We start from the raw sequence: 18,527 nt of genomic DNA on the forward strand, positions 1-18,527 counted from the left end.
TGTTGTGTAATGTCCTTAGGTTAGTTAGGTTTAAGTAGTTCTAAGTTCTAGGGGACTGATGACCATAGCTGTTAAGTCCCATAGTGCTCAGAGCCATTTGAACCCTTTTTTGAACCATTTTGCCATCTGAGCGACAATCTAGAGAAGGAACTACAGTGCAGTCTTCCTCTGTAAAACAGCTTTGGAAAAAGACATTTAGTATTCGGCCTTTAGTCTGTCATCCTCTGTTTCAGTACCATTTTGGTCACAGAGTGCCTGGACATTTTGTTTTGATCCACCTACCGCTTTGACATAAGACCAAAATTTCTTAGGATTTTCTGCCAAGTCAGTACATAGAACTTTACTTTCGAATTCACTGAATGCCTCTCTTCGGACATATTCCCCATTCTGAATAGTTTCACAGGTAGAACACAATTTATTGTACATTTGTTTTTGAGCTAGTGGCACGCATGTACGTATCGAGCAACATCTTTGACATTTTGTTTTAGCCCAACGTACCTCGTTTCTTGCATCCTCACTGCTCATGGCGTCCATCTGTCATAAGAATAGTAGACCGAAAATTGAACCCTATGGAACTTCCTTTGTGATTCCTCCCCAGGCCTAAAATTTTCTACCTTTCCAACTTTGTTTGAATTATTCAGCACGTCTTTTGCATTCTGTTCGTTAAGTATGATTCAAACCAGTTGTGTGTAAATGTATTTAAGGGCAGACGTAGACCAAAGCACATACTGACATTTAAACATCGATATCACCAACAATGCTAAAGTTAAAACGTTAAAAGTTGAGACTCTTATGCAGAAAATAGCGTACCATATTGCGTACATATTTTGTATGATAATGTTCATGGAAATTCAGTTCATGAAGATTTGAATTTTTAATTACCTGTGTACATATGGTGTACCTTTTCTCAACAACTAATGGAGCGTTAACGCTGAAACTTTACAACTTACATCTGCAACAGATTTTTGCTTATGTTCATACTTACTTTCAAATTAATTTTTCATTTTTATGTTAACCGAACAGATCTGTTTTCCTCATATAATAAAGGATAATATTTCTCAGACACAAGATAAATGAAAAATGCTTCACAGAATTGTCCAGTAAGTGATTTTTAAGAATTGTGACATAGTTCAGGATGTTAGCTCTTATAGTTCCTGAGAAAAGGTGCACTGTAGCTAAAACAAGTCACTCAATGGCAAACCTCGTTTGAGGGTTTTTTCATTTTTTACCAATATTGCAACATCTCCATTTATACTCCTTGGGAATTGTCAAGCCGTGCTTCACTGATCCCTCTGAGTATCTTCAGTGTGAATGCGCCTGGATGGAAGCCTAATCTCTGCAGGCACTTCATCGTTCCTACATTTCCAGACACGCATCATATACAGCTTGTATTACAACGTCTGAAAACATAAATACTGTTTTTGGACAAAAGGTGATTGTAACTCTTATTCATACTTTGTGTTTCCCCATCTACATATTTTTTCTGCAGTTAAGGGTTGGCTAGGTATCTAGAAGTTGGCATTATAACATTTAAAACAACAAGTAGCAAATCATGCTTATAGGTGTATGTCTTTCCACTGACTTATGCCTGAAGATATTTGCACCGTGATATATCACAGAGGAGTGCTACAGTAACGACTTTCTTCAGTGCAAAGTTTGTGAAAGAATATTGCCCACGCTGCTTAATGCGTTGTTTTCACGCTAAGTGCATTGTCCCTGATGGGTTTTCCATGATATATTTTTAATGTGTGGATTTCTTTATCTGCAAGTCTGTTAGCGCTTACCAGTGGCTTTCTATCGTCTAATTTCTTACCGTTCATTCCTTCACAGCCTTCTACGTAATACATCTGCAGTTCCTTTCGATTGTGTGATCGAAAAATTAACACAAAAATATCTACTACACAGAACATATGATTCATAGCACGGAAAAAAAGGGAGCGTAGCCGGCTCCGATGGCCAAATAACATTATGAAAAAAATATATGTTTCTAGGCAGATGTCGATTATGAAACTTTGAAATGTCATTCTTAAAGCATCAATCTAACAAATTAAACAATAAAAATTTCTATTTTTTCGCTTTTCTTCCTCTACATCTTTCCTTGACGTACAGTAAGTGTGTTCAATCTCGGAAACCATTCGCAATAGGACATATGTCCATATGAACGTGTTTTGCTTCAAACCAGCATTCCTGTCATATCCCTGAATGTTGACCATTCCTCCCGGGACGCCCTACATACCTGAAAAGCTGTGTACTTCTGTAAACGATTTCACAATGCATAATGGCGAAGAACGTATTGAACCAGGACTCGTTGACGAGTAGGGCAGCCTGTGTCTCACTGCTTTCTTTCAGAGCTGATGGTTGCAGCAGTGGATGCAGCTGAGCGACGTACCTCGTTCTCGTCTGCAAAAATGTCGTAGAAGACTGTGATGTCTCCTCTGTATGTGGTGTCGTTGGTTTTCTCGTCCAGGATCAGTGAGACATTGATTGTCACGCCTCGGTATTCCCCATCGTCGCAGCCGCCGAACTCCAAGAGGTCCACAGCGTACGGGCCCTGCCAACCAGAAACACGTACATTAAGACAGGTCTTCACTTGACAACAAAGAAGAAAATGTCCCCCACAACAGAACAGAAGGTAAAGCTAGACAGTCGCAAAGAAAGATGTATTTCTACATTATTAACGCAAACATCTTTCGGCAAAAATTTTCGATTAAACAATTCTACCAAAATTCGATGAGAAAAGTTCAGAAGTAGACTCTTTGTATCGAGCAAAAGTTGTATGCTTTGACAGCATAAATCCAAAGACGAAATACTCCAGAGTTAACTCTTCAGGCTTTCCCGGCGATCTAATGACATCTTGGGTTGTCGGGTGTTCTGCCGGATATCAGCGGCGTACTTGCACGATATTTCGGTCACGTAGCTCGAGACCTTCATCAGGTGCGACCTGAGACTGCTCCTCGAGTGAACCTGGTCCAGTATTTATGCCTATGGCCTTCCCCCTCCACCAACGGCTGCAGGCGCTTCCTCTGTGGTCCGTGCCCATTCCCTGTGACCTGCTGGAGCTTTGCTGCTCCGTTTTCCGTCCGCTGCGGTTCTAGGTGTTCCCTCTGCGGTCCGCGCCCACCAAACCCGCTCCTGGGGGTTTCATCTACGGTCTGGGGTACCAGGCGTTCCTCCTGCGGTCCGCGCCCGCTCACCACGACCTGTTGGAGCGTTGCCGCTCCGTTTTTCGTCTGCTGCGGCTCTGGATGTTCCCTCTGCGGTCAGCGCCCACCAGTCCCACTTCTGGGTGTTCCATCTTCGGTCTGGTGCTCCTGGCAGTCCGTCAGGGGCTCGTTTACCATCTCCATGTCTCTGGTTCTTCTGTTTGTGTAGTGTTGCAGCTGGCCACGTTGCTCCTTTAACAATTCCAGAGCCGGATCCCAGGCTCTGCTTAGCTGGTACCCTGTGTCACGATTCATAAGATCGTCAGCCATTTTAATCTCAATCGATTCTCTTATAACACTGTCCCAAAATCTGGGTGTTTGTGCTAGAATCTTGGTATCCTCATACTTCATGGCATGATCTAGTTCTAGACAGTGTTCAGCAATGGCTGACTTAGTCACCTGTCTTAATCTAGTGTGCCTCTGATGTTCTTTGCACCTGATCTCCACAGTTCTTGTCGTCTGGCCAATGTAGGACATGCCACATTGACAAGGTATATTGTAAATCCCTGGTTTTCGTAACCCCAGGTCGTCTTTGACACTCCCCAGCAGTCCCCCAATCTTGTTGGATGGACAGAAAACACACTTGAAATTGTGTTTATGCAGGATCCTACTGATTCTGGCAGAAATAGAGCCAGCATAGGGCAGATATGCCACCTTCCTTGCTTCATCTTGGTCTTCTTCAGGAACCTGTGGTATAGTGGCTGGTCGGAGTGCCCTCTCAATTTGTCTGTCCATGTATCCATTCTTGGAGAAAACTGTTTTGAGACGTTCTATCTCTATGGGTAGATTCTCTTGGTCTGATAGGGCATGTGCTCTGTGGACCAAAGTCTTCAGAACCCCATTCTTCTGTGCAGGGTGGTGACAACTGCTGGCCTGCAGATATAAATCAGTGTGTGTAGGTTTTCGTAAGATTTTCCAAACCGTCTGCTGTGGTACATTTAGCTCCCTGCTTGCTTTATTCGTCGACTTCCGCGGGCTACGCGTTAAACTTGCCCGCACGCGTTCAACCGTTTTTCGCTCACTGCAGGCCGACCCGTTGATTTCCCCTTACAGAGGCATCCAGAAGCTTTAAACTGCACATACCATCGCCGAATGGAGTTAGCAGTTGGTGGATCTTTGTTGAACTTCGTCCTGAAAGTGTCGTTGCACTGTTATGACTGACTGATGTGAGTGCATTTCAAGCACGACATACACTTTCTCGGCTCCTGTCGCCATTTTGTCTCACTGCGCTCTCGAGCGCTATGGCGGCAGAAACCTGAAGTGCGGCTTCAGTCGAACAAAACTTTATGAGTTTTTCTACGTATCTGTAGTGTGTCGTGACCATATGTCAATGAATAGAGCTACAGTGAATTTATGAAATCGCTTCAATCATTTGTAATAGCCCTGTATGTATTATTTGAAGTCCCCTGAGTGAGCGCGCCAAGTTTCCGTCACTTCCGACAGATAGCGTAGCTGCAGGACAGTCTCAAAATGGCGTCTGTAGGTGATGTGCATCACAAGCAACGTGCAGTCATTGAAATTCTCACTGTAGAAGAAGAAACTGTGGGGAATATTCACTAACGCTTGTGCAAATTCTGTTGGCCATCTGCTGACGACAGAAGTACAGTTAGTCGCTGGGCACAGAGGGTGAAGTCTTCAGAAGGCCGTTTGGCGTAGCTTCGCGATTTGCAGCGGTCAGAGAGTCCATCTAGAGCTGTCACACCTGACATTTTGCAGCGAGCTGATGTCATTCGCGAGGACAGGCGCATTAGAATCGGCAGTTGGCACTGCATCTGTCAATTAGCAAAGGAAGTGTGGATGCAGATATCCGCACTCTTGGTTATTGTAAAGTGTGTGCAAGATGGATCTCGCAGTGTCTAATGGTGGATCGCACAGAAAAAACTTTTGTCTTGATTTGTTGCAACGATTTCAATCTGAGGGGAAGGCCAGATTGTGACAGGCCGGATTGCAACAGGTGATGAAACCTGGGTTTACCATTTTGAGCCCAAAACAAAACGACAGTCGATGGAATGGCGCCATTAATACTCCCTATGGAAGAAAAAATTCAAGGAAACTGCTTTCACCAGTAAGGTCATGATCACCGTGTTTGGGGACTGTGAATGTGTGATTATCATTGATGTGATGCCAAGAGGTGTACCATTACTTCAGAAGCATATGTCCACATAACAACAAAACTCAATACGCGCTTCCAGAGACTTCAGAGCCACAGCAACCAAGGAGATGTAATTCTTCAGGCTTTCCCGGCGATCTGTTGACATTTTGAGAAAACGGAACTTCTACACTATCTTCGCATCGTTCTCGCACGATATTTCGACAGTGTAATTCGCTGTCTTCTTCAGGTGCAACACGAGAATGGTCCTTGGGCGGATCGAGTCCACTATTTAGGCCTGTAAGGTGCTGGGCGCTCCCTAGTCGGTACGCGCCGCATCGAGTGTTCCCTCCGGTGTCTGCATCCGCCAGACGCGGCTCCCATGGTCCTCTCTGGTCGCTGGTGTTCCCACAGCCGTCCGCGCACGGCTCGGCCGATCTCTGGGGTAGCAGTAGTCATCTGTAGTGTCCTGTACTCTATAATCTGGCTGTTTCATTGGTCTCCACTTCTGTTTCTTGCTGGGCGCTCCGTAACTGGTCCGCGCCGCGTCGAGTGTTCCCTCTCCAATGATTGCCTCTAATCGTTGGTTTTCCGATTGACATCCAGGCCTGACTTGGACGTCCTCTAGGGTCGTGGTCGTCATCTCGGGAGTGTCAGGACAAATCTGTAGTGTCTGGTGCTCTGTTTCATGGTTGTTTTCTCGGTCCCCACTCCTGGTTCTTGTGAAATCTCGATGTGTTTTGTATTGACTTTTCAGAAGTTCAAGAGCCGATCCCAGGCCGTGCTGAGCTGGTATCCAGTGTCACAGTTGATGAGGTTATCCGTGATTCTGATCTCGATGGACTCTTTTATGACACTGTCCCAATATCTAGGGGTCTGTGTGACAATCTTGGTGCGATTGTAGTTCATCGAGTGACTGAACTCTAGACAGTGTTCTGCTATGGCTGATTTGGTTGCCTGTCTGAGTCTAGCGTGCCTCTGGTGTTCTTTACACCTGATGTCCACAGTCCTGGTGGTCTGGCCGATGTATGACATCCAACACTCGCATGCTATGTTGTAAATTCCTGGCTTCCATAACCCCAGCTCATCCTTTACATTCCCCAACATTGTCCCAATCTTAGTAGGTGGGCAAAATATGCTCTTGATGTCATGTTTCATGAGAATTCTGCTGATCTTAGCAGAGATCGGTCCAGCATATGGCAAGTATGCCATCCTCTTCGCCTGTTCTGATTCTTCTACTGGATCCTCTGGTTGACTGGCAGGTCAAAGTGTCTTCTGGATGTCTCTAGATGAGAATCCATTCTTGCTGAACGCCTACTGTAAGTGTTCTATTTCCATTGCCAAACTGTCAGGCTCTGACAGAGTATGTGCTCTGTGGACTAGAGTTCTGAGCACTCTGTTGTTCTGTGTTGGATGGTGGCGCCTGTCGGTTTGCAGATATAAGTCAGTGTCTGTCAGTTTGCGGTGCACACCGTACCCAGATGTGCCATCAGCCTTCCCCTTGAGTGATACATCCAGGAATGGGAGTTGTCCAGCCTTCTCCAGTTCCATTGTGAATGTTATATTCGGGTCACATTAATTCAGATGTTCCAGAAAATCATCTAGCTTGGGTGGCTTTGTTTTGGTGAGCGCTCTGCATGCCTCTCTATAGATCCCTTCAGCCACACTGGATTGTAGCGTGTTGGTCACTTGCTCAACTGCACGGATGAAAGTTGAGACAGGCACATTCCTGTGTGTCACTGCAAAGTTGAGGTCCTTGCTGAGTACTTTTACGGTGGTCTCATCGAGCTGCTTGTCACTCATGTTGACCACTGTATGGATGGCCCCATTCTGCTGCTCCTTGTTGTTGAGGTGCTCAAACTTGGCTAGTTGGCATGCTGTTAACGTCTTCCTGATGCATTCTACTAGAGACCAGGAGGTGCCGTCAACCAGATCCCAGTCTTGATTGGTCAGGGAAACTGCTAAGGAAAGATGGAAATACAGATATGTGGATGATATCTTTGTCATTTGGCTCTATGGGAGGGAGAAAGTAGATGATTTTCTGGAACATCTGAATTCACGCCAACCGAATATATCATTCACAATGGAACTGGAGAAGGATGGACAACACTAATTCCTGGATCTGTTACTCAGGAGGAAGGCTGATGGCACATTTGGGCACAGTGTGTACCGCAAACTGACACACACTGACTTATATCTGCAAGCCAACAGCTGCCACCATCTGGCACAGAACAACGGAGTGCTCAAATCTTTAGTCCACAGAGCACATACTCTGTCAGAGCCTGACAGTTTGGCAATGGAAATAGAACACTTACAGTAGGCGTTCAGCAAGAATGGATTCTCATCTAGAGACATCCAGAAGACACTTTGACCTGCCAGTCAACCACAGGATCCAGTAGAAGAATCAGAACAGGCGAAGAGGATGGCATACTTGGCATATGCTGGACCGATCTTTGCTAAGATCAGCAGAATTCTCATGAAACATGACACCGAGAGCATATTTTGCACACCCACTAAGATTGGGACAATGTTGGGGAATGTAAAGGATGAACTGGGGTTATGGAAGCCAGGAATTTACAACATACCACACGAGTGTAGGACGTCATACATCGGCCAGACCACCAGGATAGTGGACTCAGCTGTAAAGCACACCAAGGCACATCAGACTCAGACAGGCAACAAAATCATCCATAGCAAAACACTGTTTAGAACTCAGTCACTGGATGAAATACAATCACACCAACATTGTCACACAGACCCCTAGATATTGGGACATTGTCATAAAAGAGTCCACCAAGATCACAGAGAATCTCATCAACCGTGACACTGGAGACCAGCTCAGCACGACCTGGGATCCATTCAGCTCTTGACCTTATGAAAACTCAAGGCAAAACACATCGAGATTTCACAAGAACCAGTAGTGGGGATAGAAAAAACAGCCACGAGACAAAGCACCAGACACTACAGATTTGTCCTGACACTCCCGAGATGACGACCACAACCCTAGAGGACGTCCAAGTCGGGCCTGGTCGTCGGTCGGAACACCAACGCTCAGAGGGAACACCTGGAGCCGCCCCTGGCGGGTGCGGACTGGAGACGGAACACTCGACGCGGCTGGAACGATTACGGAGCGCCCAGCAAGAGACAGAAGCGGAAACCGAGGAAATAGCAATGAGACATCAGACATTACAGACCAGTTTTGACAGACCTCAGACGACGACCATGACCACAGAGGACGGCCGCACAGGGCGCGGACAGCGGTCGGAACACCAGGGATCAGAGGGGACCATGGGCGCTGGGCCTGGCGAGTGGGAAACGCGAACGAAACACTCGACGCGGCGCCGACCAGTTACGACGCGCCCAGCAAGAAACAGAAGTGGACACCAAGGAAACAGCCAGGTTACAGAGCACCAGACTCTACAGATAACTACCGCGACCCCAGAGAGCGCCCGAACAGTGCGCGTACGGCAGTGGGAACACCAGCGTCCAGAATGGACCATGGAAGCCGCGTCTGTTGGGCGCGGACTGCGGAGGGAACACCCGACGCGGCGCGGACCGACTAGGGAGCGCCCAGCACCTTACAGGCATAAAATAGTCGACTCGATCTGCCCAAGGAGGCACATTCCGAGTTAGTTAGCGGTGGCGAGCGGGTCTGTGTCGTAGGACGCTCCGCAACTGCCGCGTGAAGAGTAAGAGAGGGCGGTTCCGCGGTGAGTGCGCGCGTCTCGGCAATATTTTCGTGTTGCTCCTAAGCAAATTGTCGTGAAGAGACGCCGCACTCGCCATGGGCAAAGGGAAACGCGGGAAACGCAACTCACCCGCAAAGATGCTAACTCGCGCAGACTTTCTTCTGTCGGACGGCAGCGAGCGCAGCGTCCCTGCAGACCGTCGCAGCTGCTCCGTCGCACCGACTACCCACGCAGAAGAAGAGGTGGTAGCACCATCAGACTGTCGTCCCTCCGCCCAAGTTCTCCCTGTATGCATACGCTACACGGGTCGAGACTGGGTGGAGACTTACGACGAGGTGGCAATGGATCTGCATTACCACCCAAAAGTGCAGATGTTGTACAATGACGCCACACTGTCCATCCAGCCACGTTCGCAGGAGGATCCAAAGACTCTCTGCGATAGGCTGAAGGCGTACCTCATGGAGCCACCTACTACTTACAAGATGAAACCGCTGCGGAAGGTCCTACTAAGGGGGCTACCATGGGTCATGACGACCGACGCGGTGAGCAAAGCCCTGTTGCACCATAACTATGACGCCATAGTTAGGCTGCACAACAGGACGAACAAGAAGAGGCCGCTACTGTTCATCTTGGCTGTCGAGTCGCCTCAAGAAGACTCCAGCCAGGAAGGCAGCAATGACGTCGGAATCTGCGGGCTAACAACCCTGGCAGGTTTCGACGTAACGGTCGAACCACTTCCGCCTGACCTCGACACGAAACCTCAGTGTTTCAAGTGTCAGAGGGAGGGTCACGTGGCAAAGCACTGCCGCTACGAAACGAAGTGCGCCAAATGTGGAGGCGGCCACGACACCCGCGAGTGCACTTTGTGTAGAGAGGACAAGCCAACTTGTGCTCGCTGTGGCGGCGACCATGTCGCCAGCTGGCGAGGCTGCAGGGCATTTTCAATCCAAACACATGTCTGCAGCAAGAAGAATACGACGGCAATGAAGAGAAGGAGGAGGAGGCGCAAGCGCACCAGCGCTGATGCCCCAGTGAAGGCGAACAAAGCAGCAGCGCCCCGCCACAATGCGCGGCCTGCCCCACCACCCGCCAGTGGCAGAGGCGGTGGGCGGGGGGGGGGGGGGGGCCTCGCGCGAGCAGGAGGGACGCTACTCGGCAGGAGGCACCGGAGAGAGCAACAACGACGCGCTGATGGAGGAAGCCGTGTCACGTTTCCGGATGGCCCCCCACGCGGAGATGGAGGCTGCCTGCCTCCTGCTAAGGGAAGCATTTGCTCTCCGCCTGCAACGTGATGTGCCGACGCCACATAGCAGCGCGGTCCGCGGCCACACAAACAGAAGACAACAGCAAGAAGCCGACGGCACATAGAAGCGCGTCCGCGGCCACACAAACAGAAGAAAACACCAAGAAGAAGAAGAGGATGGTGATCAACCGCGCCAGCCAGACCACAGATGGCGCATCATCCGTCCCAACGGAATTCTGCGTGCGTGTCGAAGAGGGCACACAGACGTCGTCCAAACGGTACAAGCGCCATCGCAGCGCCCAAACCGAGGCGGCAGATGCGGAGTCCGTCGGCAAGCAAACCGAAATGGCAGCTATGGAGCCCACTATGACTCCATGGAAGCTACATAAGGTCACTACAACGAGCAGCAAACCTCTCACTCCGAGATCTCCCTCTCCAGAGGTAGAAGATCTAGGAATAAGACGAATATTAGGTGACGGCCAAGAACGTGGCGCCAGCACAAATCCGGCAGCGCCACAGAGAAGACCATCGTGCTCTAGAGAGTACGATTATATCAGACATTGGAAACCGAGATAGGTCCAAGCAAATCAAAAGGTTGGAAACAACCAGCAGCTCCAGCCGGGTTTTGCAGGTTTTCCTTAGGCTGTAAGGTGAATACCGGAGCTGTCTCCAGAAGTTCCTGCACACAAATTCCCAACTGGGAGATACAAGCCCCCCCCCCCTTACACCCCAAACCAAAAAATAAATTGTGTCAAAACAGTATTCCACTAAGCTAAGGCCAGATAGAGCAAGAAGCTCTCAAGTGGCCCGCCCACTACCACTCAGGTGTGGGAATGAAAAGGTTAAAAAAAAATTAAAAAAAATGCCCAAGGACCATTCTCGCATAGCACCCTGAAGAAGACAGCAAGTTACGCAGTCGAAATATCGTGTGAGAACGACATGAAGATCTGGCAGAAGTCCCGTTTTTCCAAAATGTCAACCCAGCAGATGTTTTGCTCCAACACGATAACGCTCGGCCTCACATAAGTCTGAGGACAGCTGAACACATCGCAAAATAGGGTTGGACAGTATTACTCCATCCACCCTATAGCCCTGACTTAGCCCCCTCCGACTTCCTTTTATTTGGGCCATTAAACGATGCCATTCGCGGAAGACATTTTGAGGATGATGAGTAGGTGATTCACACAGTGAAACACTGGCTCCGCCACCAGTAAAAGTATTTGTACCGACAGGGCACACATGCTCTTGTTTCGCACTGGAGGAAGACTACAGAATGGGATGGAGATTACGTGAAAAATATGGTGTGTAGATAAAACACTATTCTTCCGTATGTGTAATTTTTATTATGTTCAATAAAGAATCGTTGAAGAAAAAAAATGCTGTGCACTTCTTTCTGGGAAATCATAATATTTGGCAAATACTTCTTTTGTTATGCCATAACGCCTTCATTCCTCTCACTAAAAGACAAACATTCACTCCCCTAGAAAATTCCTCTTTGATGGCATTTCAGTTCTATGTTGAGTTACATTTAATTTCTTCCATATTTGCACTCTCTCTGGTCTACTGTGCTCTGTACTTACTAGCTCTCTTGCCAGCACAAGTACCTGTGCTCATGACAGAAACACACAGTAATGGCGCCCATTCCATCCAGTCACACAAGGGCACTTGAGGCCCTCCTGGGCCACAATTGTCCAGCGATATTCCCTGTGTCGTCTTCGTGCTTCGCTACTATTCTCCGCCTGCCCGACATACTGCAACCTTACTTGTTGATAAATAAGTGAGAGAAGCAGGAACTGTCCCGCTGGTTTAGTGAAAAGCACCTGCTGTTGCTGGAATGCAACGAGACCTCCAAATTCACGGTATCAGTTGCAGATTTAAGTGTGCTCTTAACCGTAATTTAGCGCTGAGATATTCACTCCCTATCTGAGAGTTCAGCGTCTCTACCTACAATGTGGAGGATTGAAAAACAGTGAAAGTGAAGAAAAATTACAAGATCTGTTGAATGGAATGACTAGTACAATGAGTACAGAATATGGATTGACAGTAAATCGAAGGAAGACAAAAGTAATGAGGAACAACAGAAATGAGAACAGCGAGAAACATGACGTCGGATTTGGGGATCATGATATAGAAATTAAGGAATTCTGCCACCTAGGCGGTAAAATAACCCATGATGTATGGAGCAGGGAGGACGTAAAAACAGACTAGCAGTGGCAAAGCTGGCATTCCTGACCAAGAGAAGTATACTGGTATCATGTATAGGCCTTAATTTGAGGTAGAAGCCGCGCGAGATTAGCCGAGCGGTCTGAGGCGCTGCAGTCATGGCCTGTGCGGCTGGTCCCGGCGGAGGTTCGAGTCCTCCCTCGGGCATGGGTTTGTGTGTTTGTTCTTAGGATAATTTAGGTTAAGTAGTGTGTAAGCTTAGGGACTGATGACCTTAGCAGTTGAGTCCCATAAGATTTCACACACATTTGAACATTTGACGTAGAAATTCCTGAGAGTATGTAACTGAAATGGAAGGGAGTTGAAGCATTTGAGATACTGTGCGACAGAAGAATGTTGAAAATTTAGTGGTTTGGTAAGGTAAGGAATGAAGCGGTTCACAATGGAATCGGAGTGGAAGGGAATATGTGGAAAACACTGACAAATGGTTCAAATGGCTCTGAGCACTATGGGACTTAACATCTAAGGTCATCAGTCCCCTAGAACTTAGAACTACTTAAACCTAACTAACCTAAGGACATCACACACATCCATGCCCGAAGCAGGGTTCGAACCTGCGACCGTAGCGGTCGCGCGGTTCCAGACTGAAGCGCCTAGAACCGCCGGCCACAAAACACTGTCAAGAATATGGAACATGATGACAGGATATCGGTTAAGACCTCAGGGAATAACCCCGCGCGGTACTGGAAGGAGCTGTAGTGGATAGGAACAGTAGAGGAAGACAGAGATTGGAATACATCCAGCAAATATTTTACGACAAGTGCTACTCCGAGACAAAAAGGTTGGCAAAGGAGATGAATACCTGGCGGACTGTATCAATGAGAAGTAGCAGTTCCGAAGCCTGAGACGCTGCCAACGTCTGGGAGAGCGGTATGCTGATCCCACGTCCCTCAGTAAAACTTATAACTGATAAAATACACTTAGGTGACAAAAGTCATCAATCTTCGGATTGGTTTGATGCGGCCCGCCACGAATTCCTCTCCTGTGGAAATCTCTTTATGTCAGAGTGGCACTTGCAAAGTATGTCCTCAATTCTTTGTTGGATGTATTCCAATCTCTGTCTTATCTACAGTTTTTGCCCTCTACAGCTCCCTCTAGTACCATGGAAGTCATTCCCTGATCTCTTAACAGATGTCCTATCATCCTGTCCCTAATTTTTCTCAGTGTTTTTCACATTTTCCTTTCCTCTCCGATTCTATGCAGAACCTCCTCATTCTTTACCTTAGCAGTCAATCTAATTTTCAAAATTCTTCTGTAGGACCACATAGCAAATGCTTCTATTCTCTTCTGTTTCGGTTTTCCTGTAGTCCATGTTTCACTACCATACAATGCTGTGCTCCAAACTCACATTCTCAGAAATTTCTTCCTCCAATTAAGGCCCCTTTTGCAAGTGCTAGTCTGCTTTCGAAATCCTGTTCACTACATCCGTCATTGGTTATTTTGCTGCCCAGGTAGTAGAATCCCTTAACTTCATCTGCTTCGTGACCATCAATCTCACTGTTCTCATTTCTGCCACTTCTCATTACTTTCGTCTTTCTTTGATTTACTCTCAATCTGTATTCTGTATACCGTTCATTCCATTCTGTAGATCATGTAATTCTTCTTCACTTTCACTCAGAATAGCAACGCCATCAGCGAGTTTATCATTTATATCCTTTCCCCTTGAATTTTAATCCCACTTCTGAATCTCTCTTTTATTTCCATCACTGCTTCTTCGATGTACAGATTGAACAGTAGGGGCGAAAGGCTACATCCTTGTCTTACTCTTCTTTTTATCTGAGCACTTTGTTCTTGGTCGTCCACTCTTATTTTTTCCTCTTTTTATAGGTTCCCCCTATTTTTCTCAGAATTTCAAACATCTTGCACCATTTTACATTGTCGAACGCTTTTTCTAGGTCGACAATCCGATGAACGTGTCTTGATTTTGCATCCATTAGCAACCACAAGGTCAGAATTGCCTCTCTGGTGCCTTTACGCTTCCTAAAGCCAAACTGTTCGTCATCTAACAAACCCTAAATTTTCTTTTCAATTGCTCTGTTATTATTCCTGTCAGAAACTTGGATGCATGAGCTGTTAAGCTGATTGTGCGATAATTCTCGCACTTCTCACTTCTTGCAGTCTTCGGAAATGTGTAGATGATATATTTCCGAAAGCCAGATGCTATGTCACCAGACCATACATTCTACACGTCGACGAGAACAGTCATTTTGTTGCCACTTCCCCCAATGATTTTAAAAAACCTGATGGAATGTTATCTATACCTCCAAGGCTCTTTTAAATTCTGATTGTAATAGTGGATCCCCTATCTCTTCTAAATCGGCTCCTGTTTCTTCTTCTATCACATCAGACAAATCTTCGTCTCAAATAGGTCTTCAATGTGCTATTTTCACCTATCCTCTCTCTCCTCTGGATTTGTTAGTGGAATTTTCATTGCACTCTTAATGTTACCATCTTTGTTTTTAATTTCACCGAAGGTTGTTTTTACTTTCTTATATAGTGAACCAGTCCTTCCAACAATCATTTTTTTCGACTTATCCACATTTTTAATGCAGCAATTTTGTCTTAGCTTCCCTGCAGTTTCTATTTATTTCATTCCCCAGTGACTTGCATTCATGTATTCCTGAATTTTCCTGGACATTTTTGTACTTCCTTCTTTCATCGATCACCTCAAGTATTTCTTCTGTTATTCTTGGCATTTACCTTCTTTGTAGCTATGCTTTTCTTTCCAACTTCTGTGATAGTTCTGTTTAGAGATGTCCATTCTTCTTCAACTGAACTGCCTACTGAGCTGTTACTTATTGTTGCATCTGTAGCCATAGAGAACTTCAAGTATATCTCATTATTCCTTAGTACTTCTGTATCCCACATCTTTGCGTATTGATTCTTTGTTACTAATCTCTTAAACTTTAGTCTACTCTTCATCACTACTATATTGTGATCTGAGTCTATATCTGCTCCAGGGTACTTCTTACAATCCATAATTTGATTTCGGATTCTCTGTCTCACCATGCTGTAATCGAACTGAAAGATTCCCATATTGCCCAGCCTTTTCCAAGTATATCTCCTCCTCTTGTGATCCTTGAACAGAGTATTCACTGTTACTAGTTGAAATTTATTACAGAACTCAGTAAGTATTTCTCCTCTCTCATTCCTAGTACGAAATTTTTATATAAATTTGGAGTCGTCATGTTCTTCCATATAATTTATGTAATGTGCCCGTTTCTTCTGCTTCCTCGTTCTAACAGATAATCTTGTCACCACTAATTCTGTAACTATTCCTGCCAGTGTCAAAATCCATGGATTTCGCTGCTATGCACCTAACTGTTTCCTTGTAAGAGGTATTCTCCGTTACTAACAATCATTTTATACAAAACTGATGTGATTTCTGATCCGTGATTGGATGTGGACAGTGGACGCTGTACATCTCCGGAAAGCTATATTGTTCATGTATCACACAGAGCCGCTGTTTGAAGGAAGTAGTTTTCTTGTTTTACCATTCGATACCATAGTTTATCGTAGAGAAACCTGCAAGAAGGATGTACATCATGAGCTGGAAATATATTTCTTACATTGGTATATTAACAGTGCTACATTCCTCATGACTGATAGGTCAGAAACTCAAGCGATTTAACATTATATCCTGTTTTAAGTGCGGAAAGTTGTAGCCTTAGGAGTGCGTGTGTTTATGTTTTCTCTTACCAATACCTTCCAGGTACTGATCCTAGTCTCTAGAACAATACTTTAGAGTTGGTAGTGTAGTTGATTTACCTAAAATTATTTGAACTCCATCCGTCTGGAACTCCATCATGCATAAAAATCACCCTATTTTGTTTTTCTTAACCATGTGCTATTACATCACAACACTTTCAAATCTGTTACTATAAACCAATAAGGTGTGCTAACCTCAAAATGGTTGAAATGGCTCTGAGCACTGTGGGACTTAACATCTGAGGTCATCAGCCCCCTAGAACTTAGAACTACTTAAACCTCACTAACCTAAGGACATCACACACATCCATGCCCGAGGCAGGATTCGAACCTGCGACCGTAGCGGTCGCACGACTCCAGACTGAAGCGCCTAGAACCGCTCGGCTACAATGGCCGGCTGGTGCTAACCTCCTCGACATGGGTGCATCTGGAGAAATCCTGAGTACTTGGATGGGCGAGGACTCGGCTAGCTCCATTCATTCACGAGACATGGAATGTAGCAGTCTACTTCTGGTCGGTTGCAGATTAAATCGGTAATGGTGCTGCAGGGCGGGTTGGTCATTGACAGTGTGAGGGGGTCTTTCAGTCTCTAATTTTACCCTGAGACTGCGAGAATGCTCTGTGCCCCCATCAGCATAGAGATAGATCGTAAATTAAGCACTACGCTCAAGGTGATAGAAATATGTAGAGCGCTGTCTGGTATACTTTGATCATGTATGTTTTCGACAATTAACAATGAGTGGACATACTGCACAGCCATCTATCTACATTCGCAGTGATACTCGAGAAGTAGAGAGGGGACAGCTTAGCTATGGTACTGAAATTGGGAAACATGCTGTTGCAGCATTGCTCAGTGTTGAAATTACTGTAAAATTGGTAAAATTGTTCGCCCTATCAACTTTGATGCTTATTATTAGAGTACATCGATGGTGTCTTTTCCACCCCATCCATCCACTGGTAGGCTGTTGGTTACCACATAGTGGTTGACTGACATCGCTTGTTTGAGTTGGAGAAAGAGTTTTGGTGGAGGCACAAAACATTCTGCAGATGGATAGCACCGAAACAGCGATCACGTACATGACTGCAATGTGAGGAATCAGTCGAAATGGAACGCAGAGCCATCAGCTCTTCCATCACTGTGACAGATATCACTGTGTCAGTTTGCAAACTCTCCACAACGCCGCCAAACTTTTCCAGTTTCCTTATGTTGCAACTGTCTTTTATTTAAAATCATCCAGTGTGTGTGGTGTGTTATGGTAACAACATGACTTATACTGTGCAATGTCTAGTATTCTGCGAGAAGCAATGGAGCAGAATGTGTTAAGTAAGTTTAGAACTTGACACAGACCTCGAAGTCTAGTCGATAACAAAATGTTTGGCAGTGTACAAAGCATATTAGAGCAGAAAAAATGACAATGTTTCAAACAACGACACAGGGTCTTCGACTTAGAGCGTAGTTTGTAGGGTACGGCACAGTACAGGTGATGAAGCTTTAAACTCGCCTCTCCAGTGGATCTATACCTGTATATTTAATAGGATCATCACATGTGCTCGATGCCAACACGCATGTGGTATTTTTTTTCGATATATGGGAGGAGAGAGATGTAGTAAAAATCTTATCGAGTTCTATATTGGACGAAAATAGTGGAGCTTTTATAGTACGTGATTTTTCTCAGTTGGATGGCACAGAATAACGATGATAGTATGTTGGGCTGATAGACGTGAATGGTTCCTGAGGGACGCGGATCTACTTCGGACTGTAGTATCTGTATGTACAGTAGTTTTGGGACGCACCACAATGCGCCCATTTCCACCAAATGGTGAAAACACGGTCCTGTCACACTAACTCAGGTCGCTCTGTTTCTAGACGGTTTGCAGAAGGTGGTGGATATGGCTTTCTCCGACTTGTGCTCGGTTACGATTTAATGGCAGCAGTGCATACAGGTTCGAGAAAGGTGACTCATTTCAAGATATGAGAGTGCCAGAAATATGATTCACTTGTGGCTGTAATCATTAAAGGTGTTCTCCATAGAATACAATGCAGGTATGTAGTTGAATGGAAAGACTTGATTCCAAATCATAGACGTCATTTCTAGCGGATAGCTTAACACTAGAGATCTGAAAAGGTAGTGTACATTTCTTACGACCTCAATCAGCACACCATCTAATACTCTTTGTGATCCTTCTCAATCAGTCATCGCCTATAACTCAGTGGATATATGGCAGAACCACTGACATGGTATCGAGACAGAATACATTACAAATACTGGAGATATATCTAGCGGCATGAGGGAGTTGCAAATAGCAGTTTCATACCACATTCCTTAGCTGAATCACTTTCAAAATTAGCGATTTTATGACGAGGTTGCGTC

General features: G+C 45.7%; 1 protein-coding gene across 3 annotated transcripts in view; it reads right to left on the minus strand.

Moving 5' to 3' along the window:
* Positions 1 to 18,527, minus strand: part of LOC124595642 — a 212,817-nt gene that overhangs the window by 151,923 nt on the left and 42,367 nt on the right. For all 3 annotated transcript variants that reach the window (XM_047134476.1, XM_047134475.1, XM_047134474.1), the window contains exon 2: positions 2,390 to 2,551. In XM_047134476.1, coding sequence (XP_046990432.1) covers positions 2,390 to 2,551 — 162 coding nt within the window. The remainder of the gene's footprint in view (positions 1 to 2,389; positions 2,552 to 18,527) is intronic.

Source organism: Schistocerca americana, chromosome 2 (genome assembly GCF_021461395.2).
Source record: "Schistocerca americana isolate TAMUIC-IGC-003095 chromosome 2, iqSchAmer2.1, whole genome shotgun sequence".
NCBI lineage: Eukaryota > Metazoa > Arthropoda > Insecta > Orthoptera > Acrididae > Schistocerca > Schistocerca americana.